Genomic DNA, 23143 nt, shown 5'->3' with positions numbered 1-23143 from the left:
TTTGCAGGTTTAAACAGGAAGATTTTTGTTTATGACATTTTCATTTTTCCTCATACCCTTGACACTTGAAAGTAAATCTTAGATTGGACAAAGAAAATAACTCACCTGTACAAAATTAAAATATAGGTAAAGCTGTCTAAAACATTTTAATTCTTTTTATTTTATTTTTAAAATTATCAAATAGTGAAATTGACGTTTACTTTTGGTGTTTAACACAGGTATAGATTCATGCAGCTACCAACCATCAGGACCCAGAATAGTCCCGGCCTCAAAACTCCCTCCTCCTGTCCCGTTATAGACACATATATAGTCATGTACAGAGACAGTCATATGTACGGTCATAGCCTTGGCAACCACTGATATGTTCTCCATTGCAATATATTTGTATTTTTGAGGTTGTCCTATAAGTGGAATCATGCACTGTATAACCTTTTGAGATTATCTTTATTACTCGAGGTAATGCCTTTGAGATGTATGCATGATATGGATGTACCACAGTGTGTTTAACCAGTCACTTGGTAAAGGACATTTAGTTCCTTGGCCATTCTTGGCCATTGCAAATAAAGGTGCTCTGAGCATCAATATATAGATTTATGTAAATGCTAAGTTTTTATTTCTCCAGAGTAAATACTCAGAAATGGAAATTAAATGTATATTTAACTTTATAAGAAACTGCCTATAATTATGATATCAGTCCCAGGGTGTATGGGTGTTTCCCTACCACCAAGCAATTCTGTAACACCAGCTGGGTATCTGGCAATTCACCTTAATTCTGATACTCGCCCCCTGGTGGTGGTGTAGATTCCCACAGGTTAAGGGCTCAGTTCTATGGGACTCCCCTGCACCCACACGTCAGATGTCAATTGAAAGTCCAAATCATCACCCTTGCCTCTGACCAACCTCTATAGATCAGGATTTCCAACAACACCCTTCTTGGGTTCCATTAATTTGCTAGAGGAGCTCACAGAACTCTAATAAGTAACATGCTACCTAAGATTGCCAGTTTATTAAAAAAGGTTGTAACTAAGAAACAACCAAAGGGAAGAGATGTGTGGGGCAAGGTATGGGGAAAGGATGCAGAGCTCCCATGCCCTCTCCAGGCATGCCACGCACCCCAAACCTCCTGGGGGTCACCACCCTGGCAGTTCTCTGAACTCTGTCCTTTGTGGTTTCTTATGGAGGCTTCATGACATGGGCGCAATTGATTAGCTCTTGGTGACTGAGCTCAGTACTCAGCCCCTTTCTCCTCTCTTGGGGGCGGGGGTGGGTCAGGGGGGGAGACTGAAAATTCCAGCCCTCTAGTCACTTGGTCCACTCTATTGGCAATCCGTTCGCATCCTTAGGTGTGTGGTCCAAAACTCACCTCACTAGCATAACAAAAGACATCTTTACTGCTCTCATCACAGGAAATCTCAAGGGTTTTAGAAGGTCTACCGGAAGGAGATGAAAGCCAAATACAGGTTTTATTTAAATCACAATATCACACTGCCAAACTGGTTTCCAGAGTGGCTATGTCATTGTGTATACCCGCCAACAATGTATGAGACTTCCTGTTGCTTTGCATTCTTGACAGCATAGTTAATTTTTAAAAAAATTTTGAAATGTTTTTATTTATTTCCGAGACAGAGAGAGAGAGAGAGAGAGAGAGAGAGACCGACCGCTTGAGCAGGGGAGGGTCAGAGAGAGAGGGAGACACAGAATCCGAAACAGGCTCCAGGCTCTGAGCTGGCTGTCAGCCCACGAACCGCGAGATCATGACCTGAGCTGAAATCAGACACCCAACCGACTGAGCCACCCCGGCGCCCCCAGCATAGTTAATTTTTAAATTATCACATTAGGTATTCTAATAGGTATGGAGCAGTATTTCATTATGGTTTTAATATGCATGTCCCTAATGACCAATGATATTGAGCATTCTTTCAAGTATTTATTTGCCACTTCCTTGATGAACTACCTACTCAAATCTTTTGCCCATTTAAAGAAGTGCTTTTTTTCTTATTGTTGAGATTTGAGAACACATTTTAGAAAGTAAAATGTTTTATGTACAATACATCTGTATACATATATAATACATATATAAAACATAAAAATATCTTGGCTGTTGTGAATAATATATATATGAGTCCTCTTCCAGATATAAGACTGGTAAATATTTCCTCCCAGTCTGTAGTTGGTCTCTTCATTCTCTTAACAGTGTTTTTAAATTAGAAAAGCAAAAGTTACCCATGTTGATGAAATCACATTTATCAATTTTTTCTTTTATGGACTGTTTTTGGTGTTTTCTCAGAACCCTTCTCTTATCCCTAGTCAGAAAGATATTCTGCTATGTGTCCTAACAGTGTTGTGGTTTTACATATTACATTTAGAACTACAATTCATTTTGAGTTAGTCTTTGTATAACTAGTTAGGTCTAGGATCATTGCACACAGATATCCAATTGTCTAACACTATTTGCTGAAAAGACTGTCCTTCCTCCTTTGAACTGTTTTTGCATCAAGTCAGTTGGGCTTACTTGTGTGGATCTATTTCTGGACTTTTATTCTCTTTCATTAATCTACAGGTCTGTTCCAGTTACTAAGACATGTTATGACTACTGCAGCTTTGTAGTAAATTGTAAAATCAAGTAGAGTTATTACTCCAAATTTATCCTTTTTCTTCAAAATCACTTTAGCTAATCTAGTTCTTTTGCTTTTTCATATAAATTTAAGAATCATCATGTCTGTGGCCACAAAAATCTTGCGGAAAATCTACAGACTTGGGAGAACTAAGAGCTTCACTGTTCACAAACACAGTATGTCTCTCTGATTTGTTTCGCTTTGTAGCTTTCATATGGACAATGCACTTGTTTTGTTAGATTTATACCTAAGCTTTCAATTTTTGGAGCTACTGTAAACATTCTTTCTTAAATTTTGGTTTTCCATTTATTCATTGATAGTATATAGAATACAAATTTTTTAAAGTTTTTATTTAAATTTCAGTTAATCAACATACAGAGTAATACTAGTTTCAGGTGTACAATATAGTGATTGAACACTTCCATACATCACCCAGTGCTCATCACAAGTGCCCTCCTTAGTACCCATCACCCATTTCACCCATCCCCCCACCTACCTCCCCTATGGTAACTCTCATTCTGTTTTCTAAGGTTAAGAGTCTGTTTCTTGGTTTCTTTCTCTGTTTTCTCCATTGATCCTATGTTTTGTTTCTTAAATTTAACGTATGAATGAAATCATAGGATATTTGTCTTTCTCTGACTTATTTCACTGAGCATAATACACTCTAGTTCCATCCATGTCATTGCAAATGGCAAGATTTCATTTTTTAATGGCTGAGTAATATTCCATTGTATATACCAATGGATATACCACTTCTTTATCCATTCATTAGTCGATGGACATTTGGGGTCTTTCCATAATTTGGTTATTGTTGATAATTCTGCTATAAACATTGAGTTGCGTGTATCTCTTCAAAGTAGTATTTTTGTATTCTTTGGGTAGATACCTAGTAGGGTAAATGCTGGATCACAGGGTAGTTCTATTTTATTTTTTGAAGAACCTCCACACTGCTTTCCAGACTTGTATGCAACAGTTTGCATTCCCACCAACAGTGCAAGAGGGTTCTGGTTTCCCCACGACCTTTTTGTGTTGTTGATTTTAGCTGTTCTGACAGATGTGGGGGAATATCTCATTGTAGTTTTGATTCATATTTCCCTGATGATAAGCAATGTTGAGCATCTTTTCATGTGTCTGTTGGCCATCTGTATATCTTCTTTGAAAAAATGTCTCTTCATGTCCCATTTTTTAATTGGATGATTTGCTTTTTGGGTGTTGGGTTTCATAAGTTGCTTACAGATTTTGGATACTAACCCTTTAGCAGATATGTCATTTGCAAGTATCTTCTCCCATTCCATAGGTTGCCTTTTAGTTTTGTTGATTGTTTTTAATTTTGATGAAGTCTCAATAGTTTATTTTTGCTTTTGTTTCCTTTGCCTCAGTGGACAGATCTAGTAAGAAGTTGCGAAAGCCAGTGTGTTCTCCTCTAGGACACATATACATGGGTCTTGTTTTTTTTTTTTTTTTTTTTTTTTTTTTNTTTTTTTTTTTTTTTTTTTTTTTTTTTTTTTTTTAATCCATTCTCACAACACCCTATGTCTTTTGATTGGAGCATTTAGTCTATTTACATTCAGAGTGATTATTGATAGATATGAATTTAGTGCAATTGCTTCTGGAGATTTTCTCTGTTCCTTTTTAGTCTTTTTTGCTTTTGGCCTTCCTTTACCTACTCAAAGAGTCCCCTTTAATATTTCTTGTAGGGTTGGTTTAGTGGTCACAAAGTCCTTTATTTTTCATTTATCTGGGAAACTGTTTATCTCTCCTATTCTGAATGATTGCCTTGCTGGATAGAATATTATTGGCTGCAGATTTTTCCCATTCAGCATTTTGAGTATATCATGTCATTCTCTTCTGGCTTGCCAAGTTTCTGTTGAGAAATCTACAGCTAGTATTATGGGTTTCTCCCTGTTGAGAAATCTACAGCTAGTATTATGGGTTTCCCCCTGTTGAGAAATCTACAGCTAGTATTATGGGTTTCCCCCTGTTAAGTTAAGAACTTCTTTTGTCTTGCTGCTTTTAAAGGTTTTTTATCACTACATTTTGCAAATTTAGTTATAACATGTCTTGGTGTTAGCCTGCTTTTGTTGATTTTGATGGGAGTTCTCTGTGCCTCCTGCATCTGAATGTCTGTTTCCTTCCCCCGAATAGAGAAATTTTCGGGTATTATTTCCTCAAATAAATTTTTTTCTCCCTTTTCTTCATATAGAATACAATTCATTTTTAACAGTTTTATTGAGATATTACTGCATCACAAAGAATTGCATATATTTAATATGTATAATTTGATGAGTTACGCATATGAAAACACCCATGATACCATTACCAAATCAAGGTAATAAACATACCTAATACCTCTCAGAGTTTCCATGTGTCTTTTAGTGTGTGTGTGTGTGTGTGTGTGTGTGTGTATGTGTGTGTATGTGTGTGTGTTAAAAACACTAATATGAGATTACACTTATAACAAATTTTGAAGTGTACAATACCATATAGTTAACTATAGGTACTATGTTACATAACAGATCTCTAGAACTATTCATGTAGCATAATTGAAGTTTTACACCTTTTAAATAACAACTTCCCAATTTCCCTTCCCCCTGCTCCTGGCAAGCACTATTATATTCCCTACTTCTTCAGAATTTAAACTACTCTATGACTATTTTAGATACCTTGTATAAGTGGACTCCTACAATATTTACCCTTCTGTAACTGACTTATTTCACTTATTTCACTGAACATAATACCCTCCAGGGTCATCCACGGTTTTACAAATAACAGGATTTCCTGTTTTCAAATGCTGATTAACATTCCATTATTATATATACCCATATGACTTTAAAGAAATGCATTTTCTTTATCCACTTATTTGTCAGTGGACACTTGGGTTGTTTCCACATCTTGGCTCTCGTGAATAATGTTGCAATAAATGCAGGAGTGCAGACATCTCTTTGAAATTCGGATTTCAATTCTTTTTGATATACACCAGAAGTGGAATTGCTAGATCATATGGCAGTTGTTTTCCATAATCAGTGTACCGATTTACCTTCCTACCAATAGCGTACACGGGTGCCTTTTTTCCACATCGTTGCTAACAGTGTTATGTTGATTATAGCCATTCTAACAGGTACGAGATGAAATATCATTATGGCTTGGGTTTGCCTTTCCCTGATGATCAGTGATGTTGAGCACCTTTTCACATACTTGTTAACCATCTGTATATCTTTTTCCTCCCAGAAATATACATTCACATCCTTTTCCAGTTTGGGGAATATCGAAGGGGAATAAAAAAGTGAATATATATTCACATCCTCCGCCAGTTTGGTGGTACTTTAAATTCTGATGCCTTTTCCTGACCTGCTTGTTCTATTTGATTTTTAGAACTCGCAAATGGCTGGGCTATGTGTTTTGTTAAGGTTCCATAGTCGAGTTCAATAGGAGATAAAGGGTGGCATATATTTCCTTCATCCTTACCCAGAACCAGAACCTCTGTAGATTGTTTAAAATGACTTTATTTTTAAGTAATCTTTACACCCAATGTGGAGCTTGAACTTATAGCCCTGAGATCAAGAGTCCCGTGCATCACTGACTGAGCCAGCAAGCCACCCCTCTGTTGACTTTTTAAGTCAATTTTCTGTCAAATAATTCTTTTGATCCTAAATGTTTATTTATATTTCATATATAAACATGTATTGATGATTTTATTGTTTTATTAAACTTTACATCTCACAAATAACACACCGTGGTTTTAGCTCTTTGTCATAAATTATGACTATGAAACTGAACTTGGGGCGCCTGAGTGGCTCAGTCAGTTAAGCGTCCAACTCGTGGTCTCAGTTCTGGTCATGATCTCACGGTTTGTGAGTTCGAGCCCCATATGGGGCTCCATGCTGTCAGTGTGGAGCCTGCTTGGGATTCTCTCTCTCTCCCTCTTTCTCTGGCCGCTCCTGCTTGTTCTCTCTCTCAAAATAAATAAACTTTAAAAAACGTAAAAAAAACAAAGAAACTGAACTTAGTGTATGAGGGATCAAACAAATGAAGCTGGTACAAACTCTTCCGGTCTTCTTCTTCTACTCCCTCCCCTCTTGTTTTTTCCTTTTCCTGGTCTTCATGATCTTCCAGAAATGGTGGTTCATGTTCACAAATTCTTTGCCTATCCTCCCATCCAAAGGTGGAGTCTAATCCACTCCCCTCTTATGGGCTGGTCATAGTGATTCATTCCAACAAACAGAATGAGGTGGAAGGGATGCTGTGTGATTTCGGAGGGCAAGTTAAACACGGGACCATATAAAAAGACAGCCTGAGCCACCATATAAAAGATCTGGCTACTTAGGAGAAAGAAGACAAACCAAAGACTGAGAAAAAATATTTGCAAAAGTCATATGTGATAAAGGACTGTTATCCAAAATGTACAAAGAATTCTTAAAACTCAACAATAAGAAAACAATCTGATTTAAGCAATGAGAAAAAGACCTGAACAGACACCTCAGCAAAGAAGAGATACAGACGGCAAATACGTATATGAAAATGTGCCTCACATCATATGTTATCAGAGAAATGCAAATTACAGCAATGTGATGCCACCACATAGCTGTAAGAATGGCCCAATTCCCAGGCACTGGCAACGCCGCCGGCTGGTGAGGACGAGGAGCCACAGGAGCTCTCCTTCACTGCTGCCGGAATACAGAAGGGTACAGCCACCTTGGAAAACAGGTTGGCGGGTGCTTGCAAAAGAAAGCCTACTCTTTTTTTTCTTTCTTTTTTTTTTTTTTTACAAATAGTTTAAAAGGAAGCCTACTCTTACTGTACAACCCAGTGATTGTGTTCCTTGGCATCTGCCCAAAGGGGTTGAAGACTATGTATGTATAGAAATCTGCACAGGGCTGTATTCATCACTGTTAAAGCTTGGAAGCAACCAAGGCGTCCTTCATTGGTGAGTGGACAAATTAACTGTGGTCCATCTAGACAGCAGAATATTATTCAGTGTTGAAAAGAAAAAAGCTATCAAGCCATGAAAAGACATGGACAAAACTGAAATGCATATTACTAAGTGGAAGAAGCCAGTTTGAAAAGATTATATACTGTATGATTTAACTATTTGACATTCTGGAAAAGACAAAACTATGGAGACAACTTAAAATATCAGTGGTTGGTGGGGCAGCTGGGTGGCTCACTCGGTTAAGCGGCTGACTTTGGCTCAGTTCATGATCTCAAGGTTTGTGAGTTCAAGCCCTGTGTCAGGCTCTGTGCCGACAGCTCAGAGCCTGGAGCCTGTTTCCAATTCTGTGTGTGTGTCTCTCTCTCTGTCCCTTCCCCACTCACACTCTGTTTCTCTCTCTCTTGCTCAAAAAATGAATAAACGTTAAAACTTTAAAAAAAAAATCAGTGGTTGCTGAAGGGTGGTAGAGGAAAGGACGAGCAGGTGGGACACAGAGGATTTTTAGATTTGGCGAAACCCTTCCGTATGACACTGTAACGATGGATACATGTTGTTACCCAGTTGTCCAAACCGTAGAACATGGACCAACAAGAATGAACCATCATATTAAGTCTGGACTTAGGTTGATAACGATTGTCAGTGTAGGTACGTCAGTTGTAACAAACAGACCGCTCTGGTGTGGGGTGTTCACAGTTGGGGAGGCTGTGTGTGGCTCTCAGGAAGCTGGTATTTGGGAATTCTCTGTACTTTCTGCTCAATTTTTCTGTAAACCTAAAACCACTCTAAAAAATTGAGTCCATTGAAAAGGGGGGGAAAGACACTTCTGGCTACCCTGTAGCTCCCATGCTGAAAAGATCTTGTGGAAAGCTCTAGCTACTTGAGCTTTTTTTTTTTTTTTTTTTATGGTTCTTCTTCTTTTTATTACTCCTAACCCTGTACAGCACTTTTTTTTTTTTTTTTTACAAATAGTTTATTGTCAAATTAGTTTCTACATAACACTCAGTGCTCATCCCCAAAGTGCCCTCCTCCATGCCCATCCCCCCCTCCCGCTATTTGAGCTTTTTAAGCCTAGGTGCCACACATGTGAATGACGTTTTACTCAGGATGACCTTGGCTCCAGCCACTATCTGACTACAACCTCATTAGAAATCCTGAGACGGGGGGCGCCTGGGTGGCTCAGTCGGTTGGGCGTCCGACTTCGGCTCAGGTCATGATCTCGCAGTCTGTGAGTTCGAGCCCCGCGTCAGGCTCTGTGCTGACAGCTCGAAGCCTGGAGCCTGCTTCGGATTCTATGTCTCCATCTCTCTCTGCCCCTCGCCTGCTCACTCTCTGTCTCTCTCAAAAATAAATAAACATTAAAAAATTAAAAAGGAAAAAAGAAATCCTGAGACGGGGCGCCTGGTGGGTGCAGTAGGCTAAGCCTCCGACTCCTGATCTCAGCTCAGATCATGATCTTGCGGTTTGTGAGTTTGAGCCCCACATCGGGGGGGCTCATCTGATGGCACAGAGCCTGCTTGAGATTCTGTCTCTCCTTCTCCCTGTGCCTCCCCCACTTGTACATGTGTGTGCTCTCTCTTTCTTTCTCTCTCTCAAAATAAATAAATAAGCTTTAAAATGTTTTAAAAAAAGAAATCCTGAGACAGACCATCAGGTAAACATATTCCCAAATTCCATGAAAGACCCACAAAAACCATGAGAAATTATAAACGATTATTGTTGTTTTAAGCCACTAAATTATGGGGACATGCAGTAATAGTTAAAGGAATAAAAAAAAAAAAAGGTCTACTGAAGCTGAATTCACTATTAAAAACTTTGAATTAAAGTGAATTCTGCAATGTTTACATCCTTAATTTAATGCATGCCATTAAACTATAAATTAAAAGCAGCTTTGATTAGTATAAGATGATTTGCAGAATAACAAGTTATAAATGTTTGCTTTTCTCTAATGTTTATATGCTTTTGGGACACAGATGACACACTTGGATGTGTTCATCTCCAGGAAGCTCTCAGGGAACCTAACATAAAATTTACAAAGGACTACCGACAGAGCTTCTGGAATATAATATTTTCTTTCCCTGGGTATAACGCTAAGGAAAAGAAGCCTCCTTATGAAAGGACGCAAATGCTACCTTTTATGAGTCGACCCAGATGTTTGTACTTCTCTGCTTATTTCACCTGAGTCCTACCCTCTCTCACACTTACCTTGTTTGCACACCAGCAGGGCTCCAATGAGGCCCGAATTTAGGTCTTTCACCAGATCCACGTGAGAGAAATATGAGTAGGTGAGACATGGTGGATCAGAGGCCATCGGACCATTTTCTTTCAGGACCTGCCAGACGTAGGTTTGGCTCTCACCAGGAAAGACTTTATCATCTTCCTTCTCCTTCTGGCTGGTCTGGTCCTCATATTCAGCACCTAAAGCAAGAAGGGATACAACTGTGCTTTCCATATCCATTGTTCACTCAAGGCAATGTATCAAGTTTACCATTATCAACAGATTCTACACAAGAAGTAGACTTCCTGCAACTGAATCTGGAAGACTAACAAGCAGCCTCACATAGCTCAGAGAAGTGGTAGACCACTACTGCAAACATGCGGCGTTCAGTGGGTCTCGCTGCAACTCCAGACTGTTTTCATCATTGCGTCTTTTTACCAAGTTTGCGTTCATTCAACTCGACAGACATACGTTGTTCACGTACTTTGTCCCAGACTCTTTAGTGAGCACTCTTGGGGATAGTGGAAAGGTGAGATACAGGGAGTTTTAAAAACGTTTTTGCCTTGGCTCTTCTATGGAGGAGCAGATCACATCAGGGGCAGATACTTCCTGGCTGTCCCATCCTTAGTGATGTTAAAATGGACTCCTGGATTAGTCTGATGCCTTGATTCTAAATTGAGCACTATATGTGTTCGTTGTTAATGAAGCGTCATCGCTTCCGGGTCATTTCAATGGACAGGAGTAGAGAATATTTAAAGGCACTGACCATAACTCTTATATTTCTATTGAAACATTTTTCTAGCAAATCACTACAACTTCCTGCATTTATAATAGTCTCTGGAGTTCCAGAGCGGCCCAAGGCATTCAGGGGGCTCTTCGTTTATACCCTGTCTCATGCCCTAAGATCTACACATCTGAGAGAGGGACCCCTCCAACCGAGCAGCGCAACATGCCCCTGCACCGCGCCTGCTCTGCCTGTACTTTCACTGCAAACTTTCAGCAGCCAAAGGCTACCCCCTCTCTCTATCTCTCTCACTCTCAGAAATAAACATTTTAAAAAATAAATATTTTATTTTACTTTTGAGAGAGAGAGAGAGAGAGAGTGCAAGGAGGAGGGTCAGAGAGAGAGGGAGACACAGAATCTGAAACAGGCTCCAGGCTCTGGGCTAGCTGTCAGCGCAGAGCCCGACGCGGGGCTCGAACCCACGAGCCGTGAGATCGTGACCTGAGCCGAAGTCGGACGCTCAACTGACTGAGCCCCCCCAGGCGCCCCTAAAATAAATCATTTAAAAATTTTACAAAAATATATAGATTCCAGCTCTTGATGGGAGTAGTGTCAAGGCACCTTCTACCATGTTTTTTTTTTTTAACCACCACACTGGGGCATTCTAAAAGTGTGCTGAAGTCAGCAGCTGTCTCAGCAGTGTGCGCTCAGTGACCAAGGTAGCTGGGCGTTTACACGAAGCTCTCAGTTGGGCCCAGGGGCTGTGGCAATCTCTTTGGTCTCCACCTTCCACCTTCAGCCCCAATCCTCTTCTGGCCCCTGATGTCTACGGCCTTGTATCTGTGTCCTCCCATGTAGTATTTGTCTTTCTGTGACTTCTTTCAGTTAGCATAATACACTCTAGTTCCATCCACATCATTGGAAATGCGTGATTTCATTCTTTTGTTGGCTGACTAATACTCCACTGTGTGTGTGTGTGTGTGTGTGTGTGTGTGTGTGTATGACCACACCTTCTGCATCCATTCATCTATGGACGGACACTTGGGTTGCTTCCGTATATGGGCTATTGTAAATAACGCTGCAATGAACACAGGGGAGCATATATCTTTGCAAATTGTGTTGTTTTCATTTCCTTTGGATAAATACCCCGAAGCGGGATTGCTGGATCATACAGGAGCTGTATTTTTAGTTTTTGGAGTCACTTCCATGCTAGTGTCCATGGCAATGGCACCAGCAGTGCAGGAGGCTTCCCTTTGTGTCACACACTCACCAACACTTGTTATTTCTTGCCTCGTTGATACTAACCGCTCTGACAGGCGTGAGGCGGCACCTCAGTGTGGTTTTGCTGTGTACTTCCCTGATGATGAGCGGTGCTGAGCACCTTCTCATGTGTCTGTTAGCCATGTGGACGTCTTCTTTGGAGGAGTGTCTATTCAGGTCCTCTGCCCGTTCCTTTTTTGTTTGTTTCACTTGGGAGGTTTGTTGTCTTTGATATTCAGTTGTGTGAATTCTTCATATATCTTGGGTATCAACCCATTGTGGGATATTTCATTTGCAAATACCTCTCCCATATAGTAGGCTGCTGTTCATTTTTTCGATGGTTTCCTTCACTTATGCAAAAACTTGTTTCGTTTGATACAGTCCCATTTCTTTATATCTGCCTTTGTTGCCCTTGCTGTCAAACTACTTTAAATGAGTGAATTTTATGGTATACAAGTTATACCTCAATAAAACGGTATAAAAATGCTATGGGGAGAGTGGCGCCTGGGTGGCTCATTCGGTTAAGTATCCATCCGACTTTGGTTCAGGTCATGATCTTGTGGTTTGTGGGTTCAAGCCCTGTATCAGGTTCCATGCTGACAGCTCAGAGCCTGGAGCCTGCTTCAGATTCTGCGTCTCCCTCTCTCTCTGCCCATCCCTCTCTCAGAAATAAAGATTTTAAAAATTAAAAAATTGAAAAATGCTATGGAGAGGGGCGCCTGGCTGGCTCAGTCGGTAGAGCATGCAACTCTTGATCTCAGGGTTGAGTTCAGGCCCCACAGTGGGCAGAAAGATTACATTAAAAAAATGCTATGGGGAAACCATACACAAAAATCAATTTGAGATGGATCGCAGACCTATACAAGGTAAAATAATAAAACTTCTGGAGAAAAGCATGGAAGAAAGTCCTCACGACTTTGGGGTAGGCAAATATTTTAAACAGGACATGAAGCTCTAACATAGAAAAAAAAGTGATAATTTTTTGTGCTTCATTAACTGTTGAACTTTTGTGCTTCATTAATAACTTGTTTACCAAAAAAAATATTGAGAGAGTGAAAATTCAAGGCACAGACTGGAAGAATATATGCAAATATTTACATCTGTCAAATGATGTGTATTCAGAATATATAAAATACCTATACAAATCAGTAAGAAAAAAGATAAACAACTCCTTTTTTTTCCAACAGGAAAAGCCGATGAACACTCGATAAGATATTTTACAATAGGGTATCAGAAAGGTCAACATTGTCTCCCTGTGTTGCTTCTGGGCGGAACCACTAGGGATGCCCACGTGAGAGATCATATCATTTTCCCAGACCTCACCAGGCTTACGGTGCAAAAGAGTCATGTCTATGCTCACCCCCAGCGGCAAAACTGCGGGAACCCTGGCCTCACTAAAAAGCTCCTAGAACATTCTGGAAGCTCCCAGGTGGATAATCCTCATGGGAACAGCCTGCCAGGCTCTATACCACCTGCACCCACCTGTTGTACTCCCCCAACCCAGGTCTGCCTTGGCCTCATGAAGTGCAACTCAAAAAGATTAAGACTTTTTCCAACTTCAGAGGGAAATTAGTCCACATGCAAGCACAGTTAGGCCATACAATAGAGGGCACGTGCTTCAACAGTCTATTAATGATTTGCTTGGATTCTCTTGATCTCTATATGCCCTAGTCTATCTGGACAACATAGCACCCCCTGCACTCCCTTCCTGCATTGTGAAGGTTAAGGAGAAGCTAGTAAAGTGGGGACTCAGGCCACATAGGTGGCTTATTTCAATGAGGTCAGCTTGTGCTTCTCGTAGTTAGCTCTTATCACATGGTGGCATTAGTATTTAGGACCTGGAGAGAGGGGAGGGAGAGGAAATATCTAGAAAGTGAGAATCTAATGAAGGAATAATTCCACTTCATTTCCATACCATGAGCCTTCATCATCCCTAGGAAGTTTCTGGACATAGGAAGGCAGATGAAGTGGAATTCTTAGGAGCCGTGGCCTTGTTCCTCAAGGGAGGACAGGAAGTAAATTAAACTTCAGGGCTTACACTAAGGTAAGAGTGTTGCTGACTTCATGAAACAGGCCCCAGTTTGAATGCCGACTCCCCCATTCCCCAGTGGTTTGACCCTGTATTCAATACTGCTTTACCCCTGGGGTGGGAGGGCAGTAGGAGGGCATCTGACTCACCTTCGGAAGCTTTCCAGTAGGACACGCCAACAGCATGAAGGCTGACAGGGTGAGAAGCCATATTCTTGAGTATAACGACCACCGTGTCAGAAACCTCGGCCCGGATGGTAGGACCTAGCAGACCTGCAAAAACAAGATGTCCCCCAGAAGTCACTTGGAGAGTGGCACTCCAGAAAATCTGCTATTATGAAAGTGATGGCCAAAGTTGTGCCCCTGTGATTATTGGTAAAAAGCAGTAATTGAGTGAATAAATGCTTAAACTGCCATCACCAGCTCAACGTCATGGCTCTTCTGAGGATAGATTTCTGGCAATCCATTCAGTTGAGTTCCTACCACATTCTAGGGACTGTCCTAGGCACTGGAGGCGCAGTAGCGAATAAGACACATCATGGAGATTATATTCAAGAGGATGAAATCAGGCACATCAAGAAATAAGGACTATGCTGGTTGCAGTCAATGCTATGAAAGATGGCGGTGTGCTAGGAAATGCTGAAGCAGGAGACACAGGATCCTTTAAGCACAGTGGGCAGGGAGGGCATGTTTGAGGACATGGCATTTGAGCAGAGATGTGACTAATTAAAAAGCAAAATTTGCAAACATCTCATAGAAAACATTCAAAGCAGATAAAACAAATGCAAATAATATTAACATGGCTGAGTAACACGTGAATGAGCAGGGGAATAACAGAAAGTAGGGTTGTAAGGGCAGGGAGGGAACATAACACGTAGGACTCTGTAGGGCGCAGAGGTTTGGATGAGTTTGGAATTTATAACAAGTAAGCAGACTTGAGACTTGTTTTGGATGAAGAGTCGACAGGATTATTCCTGTGGTTTGGACTTGTGCCACTTGGTGGCAGTCAGCCCAAGACACAGAAAATTAAGAGGGAAATCAAGACTTCTGACTTACAGACATACTAAGTATAAGATACCTACAAAATGGGGGCGCCTGGGTGGCTCAGTTGGTTAAGCATCTGGCTTTGGCTCAGGTCATGATCTCGTGGCTCATGAGTTCAAGCCCCACATCGGGCTCTGTGCTGACTGTTCAGAGCCTGGAGCCTGCCTCAGATTCTGTGTCTCCCTCCTCTCTCTCTCTCTGCCCTTCCCCTTCTTGTGCTCGCTCTCTCTCTCTCTCTCTCTCTCTCTCTCTTAAAAATGAATAACAAAACAGAGAGATACCTACAAAATGACTTATTGAGTCAGCTGGATTCAATGGGACAAAAACATGAAACAGATTTATTTTGCATGGCTTTTAACTGTGTTATGTGGAGTTTCCCCTCTTGCACTTTGAACAATCTCCAGATCTTTCCATTAACCTTCACAGATCAGCAGTATCATATTAGTCCAGTGATACCAGTCTAGGCCAACCAGTCCAGTCCAGTGTCATATCAAACATTTGATGTCCCCTGCAATTTAAGGGTCCCTCCCTCCTTCAGCTAAGTCCTGACAAGTTCAGAAGCCTACGTTCTCATCTTTCTCTCTTAGTCGTGCTCCCTGACTCACCTTACTGCCTCTGGGCCCTCTGAGGTCGGAGCTAGGGAGGAAAGGACAGGGGCGGAAAAAAGAGGCATGCTGACAAGATCATTCTTGGAAGGAACAGTGATAATGTGGCTTTGGCACCCCCGGTTGTGGGGCTTGCCAAAAGTCTGTGCCCTTCTTTTTTAGGAAATGTATGTGAGTTCTTGGGAGGCTCTCTCCCCCCTAGTCATGCCCTCTCTGGCTGTCACTTGTATCTCTCTTCTCAGTTTCTGCTTCTGGCAGTATAATCGCAGAGACCTTTTCTGCTGGTAGGAAGACCTCCCTGGCAGGATCTTCTCGAGACAAGTCTTGTCCTATGACTTTCCTGATCTCACACCTAACAAGTGGCAGTGCCGTTAGCTTTGGCTATAACCCACAATCCTTATTATGACATCAGGGGAAGCTCCCCAAAGACTCTGGCCTTGAGAAAGTTTCCAGATAAAAACCAGGCACTAGTCAGAGTCTTACAAGCTCCGCAGGTGTTACGTCAGGTCTTCTAAATGGTTCTCCAAAGCCTTCTTCACTAGCCCTTGACGTGAGCATGAAGCCTCCCCACCATGGGGAGGGGAGATATACAAATCACCAAAATTGGCTTCCAAAGAAATCCTCAAATCTAAATTATTTTGTAAGTCCCTAGTCTTCTTTTATATAGGCTGGATGGGCTATACAGCATGATGGGCTAAGGCTTGTAGATCCAATTTGGGGTCACCAGCTGAACAAATCCTAAATATGAGGACAGATATTTCTCTTTAGAATCTGGGGGGCACTTGTCACCTATAGTTCTCAGAAATAATTCTAAGGTAGGAGATGGCTCATCTTAATATCCTGTTACGTGCTTACTTGATATCTAAGTGGACATATCAAGTAAGCAGTGTGAACTGAAGATATAAACCTGGGAGTAACTGGCATAGAGATTGTGCCTTAACACCGTGAGACTGGCTAAGATCAGCGAGGGATAGAAGGTAAAGAGAAAGTAAAACAAACTCAGGTCCAAGGCCCAGAGCACTCTAACATCTAGAGAACAGCGGAGGAGGGGGGCCTGGCAAAAAGGCAGAGAACACCCAGCCAGTATTTCCCTGACAGGTGGTAGTACAGGAAGCCTAGCCCTCCTCAGCTGCAGCCCGAAACTGGGGGTTCCTTGCCAGGACACCAGGCACAGACACACAGTCAGTGTCGTTTCCATTACCCATCCACGGTGGCCTGGGCTTGGCCATGCTGAAGAGGTGATCTGTAAACTCTACAAACATAGTCTTTCTGTACATGACTGATGTGTTGAATGGCAGAGGTCTTGGCACCCCAGGGGAAAACCTGTGTGAAGAAAGGAAACAGTCATTCATCTTGGTGATCTTCTTTGAACCCATTTTGAAAAGCAGCCAGAAGTAAAGCTTCTATCCCACTCTCCTCTCCTGCTAACACAGCAAACTGGAAATTGTATGTAAGTCCCTGCTAGAGGCTGAATGTTTATGTGTGCACAGAACTGGGTTAGTGACCTTAGAAAAGAGACCCCAGAGAGATCTCTCGCCTCTTCCACCATGCAAAATTACAGTGAAAAGATGGCCATCCATGAATGAGGAACAGAGCCCTCACCAAAGACCAAATCTACTGGCATCTTGATCTTGGACTTTCAGCCTCCAGAATGAGAAATAAGTGTCTGTTGTTCGTAAGCCACTCAGTGGTGGGGTTTTGTTATAGCAGCCTGAGCTGACACAATCCCTAACATCTATCAAACCAAAACACTGTTTTCAAAAATCATCTGGGGGCGCCTGGGTGGCTCAGTCAGTTGGGTGTCCGACTTCGGCTCAGGTCATGATTTCATTGTTCGTGAGTCTGAGACCCACATCCAGGCTCTCTGCTGTCAGTGCTGAGCCTACTTCATATCCTATGACCCTCTCTGTCTCTCTGCCCCTCCCCTGCTCATGTTCTCTCTCTCAAAAATAAACATTTTTTAAAAAGTCATCTGAGGGGCACCTGGGTGGCTCAGTCGGTTAAATGTCTGGCTTCGGCTCAGGTCATGATCTCACAGTTTGTGGGTTCGAGCCCCGCATCAGGCTCTGTGCTGACAGCTAGGAGCCTGGAGCCTGCTTCGGATTCTGTGTCTCCCTCTCTCTCTGCTCCTCGCCCACTTGCACTCTGTCTCTCTCAAAAATGAATAAACATTAAAAAAATTTCTAAGTCACCTGAGACATTAGGTACCATTTGATAAAATAAATCATAAACCGGTACATAGACACTGCATCAGCAAAAATTCCTTTGCCAAAGCAGGCATTACATCATCCTTCAATTTCATCTCTAAAAGAGAGGGTGACTTTAAATAACTTGTATTCAAACTTTGTCAGTACGTACCTCGAATTAGACTTCCCTTCTTAGGGATACTAGGAATATCACCAACATTGCTTGCCAGTGGAGACCGTATGAGCGGTGTATGAGGTACAGGGCCAGGGACTGTAATTCAAGGTCAGTCCTCCGTTAGTGCTCCTTTCTGTCTCTAGTCACATACTCCCAATTATCCATTTATTCACAAATTAGCTAGTGACTCAGAAATTGTATAATGGATTATATAAATGCCCCTAAAATGTTATTCTTTGCCTCATTTATGAAAACTCATAGGTGAAGACTGGTTCCCAACCTTTTTCTCTCTGTACCTGACAAGTTAGCTTGTTTTGTTATGGGGCCCCATCCAGGTTAAATGATCCAAATGACCAGCGTGAATCCTAGTGAAAAGGGCTCCAGGTGAATGGTTGATCACACACAGTGGTTGAAAGTGACTAGTGCCCCTCATTTTCACACTCGTAGAGTAGTTGTGCAGTTTTCTATGTCATAGAGAGCCTCTCTTCCTGACTTATGTTCTGGATGTTCAGCTCTTACCATTCCCCCGGTTTTACCAACCGGTACCATTTCAGCAAGCCGAAGAAGTAGAGGCACGAGGCATGGACGTTTGGGGAATGAAGATTCACGTGGAGAAAGCAAGGCTCCTGCCCTGGAAAGACACGTTCACGTGTCGATCCAAACCGCGATCATTCACCCCCCACAGATGCACATTCGTTCATTTAGACACCACACACTCAGCGCCACTGTGCCGTCACACATTAGAAATGAACGAGGAGAGCTTCTAAAAGATACACACTTAGATGTGGAGCAGGTGTTGTTTCTTTTTCACATTTGACATCAGATTTCAATCTCATATATTTGACTAATAATTAAAAATGGCCTCTTACGGTTAACTGTTCACAGCTACACGCTAGGTCACCCGATGCTGCTTTCTCCACTGAAAACCCAACTCTTGCTTTGTTGTAACATCGGGAAGGAAAGAGCTGCGGGTCCCTTACAGCCACGTGAGGGTATGTACACACAAAACACAGTGAGTGGGTTCTCCTTACACCGTGGTTTGTATGGCAACATCTGGCTTAGTAAACAAGATAGAAAAGGATAAGAAGAGAGAAGAGGGTGCCTTTTTTTTTTATTTGTTTTTAATGTTTTATTTATTTCTAGGAGAGAGAGAGACAGCGTGAGCAGGGGAGGGTCAGAGAGAGAGGGAGTCACAGACTGAAACAGGCTCCAGGCTCTGAGCTGGCAGTCAGCACAGAGCCCGACGCGGGGCTCGAACCCACGAACCGCGAGATCACCACCTAAGCGAAAGTCGGACGCTCAACCGACTAAGCCACCCAGGAGCCCCGGGCCCATCTACTTTTAAAATTGTTCTGGAAACACTTGTCTTTCAATACCTGGAGATCTTAAATCTGAAGGCATATTCCCTTGTTGGGGGAGGAAGCCCCAGTGCTATGGGAAAAGAAAGTTGGTTGAAGNCCCCCCCCCCCCCCCCCCGCCAGGTGTCAGTGGCTGGAATCCGACTGGAGTTAGGAAGGTCAGGCACCACTCATCCGCCCCTTCCACTTTCTGGCTAAGGGGAAGATGCGGGGAGTCGGAGTGAATAACTGGACAGGAACAGACCCAGAGCCCCGGTACTCGATGTGCACTTATCCCTGTACGTTGTCAAACTCGTTTCCTGGTCATCTGCCCAAACTTGCGATCCATGAAGCAACACTTCCCCACTCCAGGTAATGTCGGAAACAATTCAGTTTCATGCATAAGTTTCCTCTGCACAACCCTGTCAGACTTGGTTGTGATTACGATGAGAGTTTCCACTAAAGCAGCGCGTCCCGGGAGCAGCTCTGCCGACTCAAGGCCCCGACAAATGACTTCCTGTACTGGCTGAGGGCCAGGGGCCAGTGTACTGATGATAAGGAAGCCTTCCCAGAAAACGGAGCGGATTTAGGGAGGAAGGAATGAAGATCTGCACGGACCAGTGGGCACAAGCAGGCTGCATGAGCAGCTTGTCAGAGACCCATGTCATTCACTCCTGCTCCACTGGTACCTCTTCTTCAAATCACACCCGTCATCATGTGAGGGATCCCTGATGACCAGCTGCTAGCAGAGGAAGAGCCCTCAGCTTTGTTTACACATGGCTCAGCTTGATATGCAGGTAACAAGCCATGTTATTGGTTGTGACCTTTGTGTAGAAAGAAAATTGGCCTGAGATTTAAACATATACAGACTATTGGACAGCAGCGAATGGTTTGGCTGTCTAGCCAGGGGCCTAGAAGTCACAGGACTGGAATTATCAGGGAGAAGGATATCTGGGGTAAAGACATATTAATGAGTGGGCACAAAACAGAAAGATCTTCATGTCATATATTAATGCCACCATAGAGTTTCTACCCTGGAAGAAACACAACACAATAATGTAGACAAGATGACTGGTGATTAACGTCAGACAGCCTCTGGGCTGCCACAGGGCTGGCAGAATGTGAGGCAGGTGGCTATGGGGGCAGGGAGAGAATTTAAGCATGGATTCAAAAGCATAGTTTCCCACTAAGGCTAATCTACCCAGTGCTGCCCCTGAAAGTCCAACGTGCCAGCAGCAGAAACCAGTGCTGGGTGCCCCAATGCTACACTGTCCATCATGGAGACCAGCCAGCTCATCCGCAGCAAGTTGACTGCACTGGACTCCTTCCATCCTAGAAGGGACAGCACCTCATTGTGACAGAGACACGTAAGTGTTTGGTGTTTCCTGCCTGCAAGGCCTCAGCCAGCCTTGCTATATGAGATCTTACAAAGGGTTCGATTCACTGATGTGGGATCCCTTGTAACATCATGTCTGACCAGAGGACCCACTGTATGACAACGTAGGTGCTGGTGTGGGCCCCTGACCATGACATTCATTGGCTTTATCACATGCTGCGCCATCCAGGAGCTGCCAGACAGAGAGAGCAGTGAAGTAATTTCTTAAATCAGTCAAAACTCCAACTTGGGGCCAGGGCCCTGTGAAGATAGAGGTGCTGTAGCGGTGCTGACGCAAGGATGGCTCTGTATCCCTGGGCCTAGGAGCCAAAGCAGCTCAGCTACACTGTGACTCTCCTGGGGAATCTGTGCCACCCTCTCTCCAGCTCTGAGCTCCGCAGTGTAGAGGGTCCCCACGGCAGAAATGCAAAAGTCTCAAGGAGTTAGAAATTAATGGGCCATCCCAAAGGGGCAACAGACCAGAAGAGGAGCCCCTGGAGTATGATTACAAGGCGGGGAGCGGGGGAGCAGGCGCTGTCACACAGCAGGGCTGAAATGCGCCCCACCCAAGGGCAGCCACCCTGCCTGAGAAGCAAGGTGCAGGCCCCTGGGACCTGGAGAAGCTGCCCCACGATGTAACTGAGGACGTGGCAGGTGAGCGGGTGGGGGCGGTGATGAAGACAGGAACCGCCTGGCTCCCGGAGCCACCGCCTGGCCTGGGCTAACACCTCGCACCGGCGGGAGGGACCAGAAATCCCCTCTCCCACAGCAGCCCGCAGGCCCTTCCCCGGGCAGGCCCCGCCTCATCCCCGGGACGGGCCACGCCCCCCTCCCCGGGCAGGCCCCGCCTCATTCCCGGGACGGGCCACGCCCCCCTCCCCGGGCAGGCCCCGCCTCATCCCCGGGACGGGCCACGCCCCCCTTCCCCGGGTCAGACCCCGCCTCATCCCCAGGACGGGCCACGCCCCCTTCCCGGGAGCCGCGGGACCACTCCCACCTTAGCCAGTGCTCCGTGATGGATCACGATACGGCAGAAGGGCCCGGCCGGCCACGTCGGCCCAACTTGGGACAACGCAGGACCGTAGCTTGGGCTCCAGAGCTCCCAGCAGGGTCAGCCTGCACCGCTGTGCAGCTTCTCGCCGAGCCCACCCCTCCTTCTTCCCAGTCCTTCCCTTCTCTTCCCTTCTCTAGGATTGGTCCTACGTATGCGCACTCTAAATAAACGTCCTGCACGTTAATCTNCGGGACGGGCCACGCCCCCCTTCCCCGGGTCAGACCCCGCCTCATCCCCAGGACGGGCCACGCCCCCTTCCCGGGAGCCGCGGGACCACTCCCACCGTAGCCAGTGCTCCGTGATGGATCACGATACGGCAGAAGGGCCCGGCCGGCCACGTCGGCCCAACTTGGGACAACGCAGGACCGTAGCTTGGGCTCCAGAGCTCCCAGCAGGGTCAGCCTGCACCGCTGTGCAGCTTCTCGCCGAGCCCACCCCTCCTTCTTCCCAGTCCTTCCCTTCTCTTCCCTTCTCTAGGATTGGTCCTACGTATGCGCACTCTAAATAAACGTCCTGCACGTTAATCTGTACCTCACAGTCAGCTTCCAGGAAACCCAACCCCATTAAATATGATATTAATTCATATTTAAATGTGCTCTAATTTCATCCATCTCTACACATTTTCATGGCACTAGGCCTGGCATAGACCTACATGGCTTTTAGTCATTTAATAACATTATCTGGTACCCATATCATCAAGTACACTCCTCTCTTCAGTACATTTGTCCCATCTCCTGGCCACTTTGACACTTATGTCCTTCCATAGTCATCAATCAACTCATCCCTGACTTGTTCCCTTTTCCCTTTTTCCATTTCATCTCCTTGGTACTGCAGAGTCTATTCCACCCAGTTTCTCCAAAGCTTCCACTGGTTTCTAACTAAACTCAGACCCATTGCAATAGATAGGTATTTTGACATCCACTAACATAGTGCTTCCACTTCAATATTTCTGACTAAAATGAAAATTTAAGACACAGAAAATGTTTATTAGAGCAACAGCTTGGAAGAACAGAGGGGGAACAGGATCAAGAGCACACGGAAAACACTTTTTTCTCCTTCTAAGGAAAGAGGCAAGAAGAGAGGCTAAAGAAATAAGTTTGTGGGACAGAGGAACAGAAGGCCTAGACCCTAGTCCCACAGAACATGGTCCACAGTAGGGACAGTATTCACGGGGACATATCAGATATTCCTAAGAGCATTTGTGCCATCCAGATATGTGATTCAGTTCTAAGATTAGTGCATACAGGACCATGTATAACTCTCCAGGCAGGGTGAATAGTTTCCACTGAGGCAGAAACACGTGATGTACGTGCCTGTCTCAGTTTCACGGTAATCTGCGCAGTAAGTGACAAAATGTTCCAGGGTTCGTGGATTTTACTCCTCCCTAACTTCTGTGGGATTTTGTTTGTGCATTTCCCCTGGGATTTCATATATAAATCTTGCCAAATATATTTGGCAACAACGTCCTTCACATGAACTGTTCTTTCACATTTTATCTAAAACTAATCACAAAACCTATTATATTCCATGACCTTTGCTTACAAGTTGAGCAGCTGCAGGAACAGATAATATAAAACTGATTTTCCCCAGATGTT

At 43.8% G+C, this 23143-nt stretch overlaps 1 protein-coding gene across 1 annotated transcript in view; it reads right to left on the bottom strand.

Moving 5' to 3' along the window:
• The window catches only part of F8 (coagulation factor VIII), a 124719-nt gene that overhangs the window by 87219 nt on the left and 14357 nt on the right, over window positions 1-23143 (bottom strand). The window contains exons 3-5 of the mRNA XM_039222671.1: window positions 16623-16744; window positions 13923-14045; window positions 9748-9960 (exon numbers count right to left, since the gene is read on the bottom strand). Of these exons, the coding sequence (XP_039078602.1) occupies window positions 9748-9960; window positions 13923-14045; window positions 16623-16744 (458 nt within the window). The remainder of the gene's footprint in view (window positions 1-9747; window positions 9961-13922; window positions 14046-16622; window positions 16745-23143) is intronic.

This window comes from Hyaena hyaena, unplaced genomic scaffold (assembly GCF_003009895.1).
Source record: "Hyaena hyaena isolate Hyena2069 unplaced genomic scaffold, ASM300989v1 scaffold_1178, whole genome shotgun sequence".
Lineage (NCBI taxonomy): Eukaryota > Metazoa > Chordata > Mammalia > Carnivora > Hyaenidae > Hyaena > Hyaena hyaena.
The sequence above is the reverse complement of the archived record's forward strand: the minus strand, read 5'-3'. Positions and strand labels throughout refer to the sequence as shown.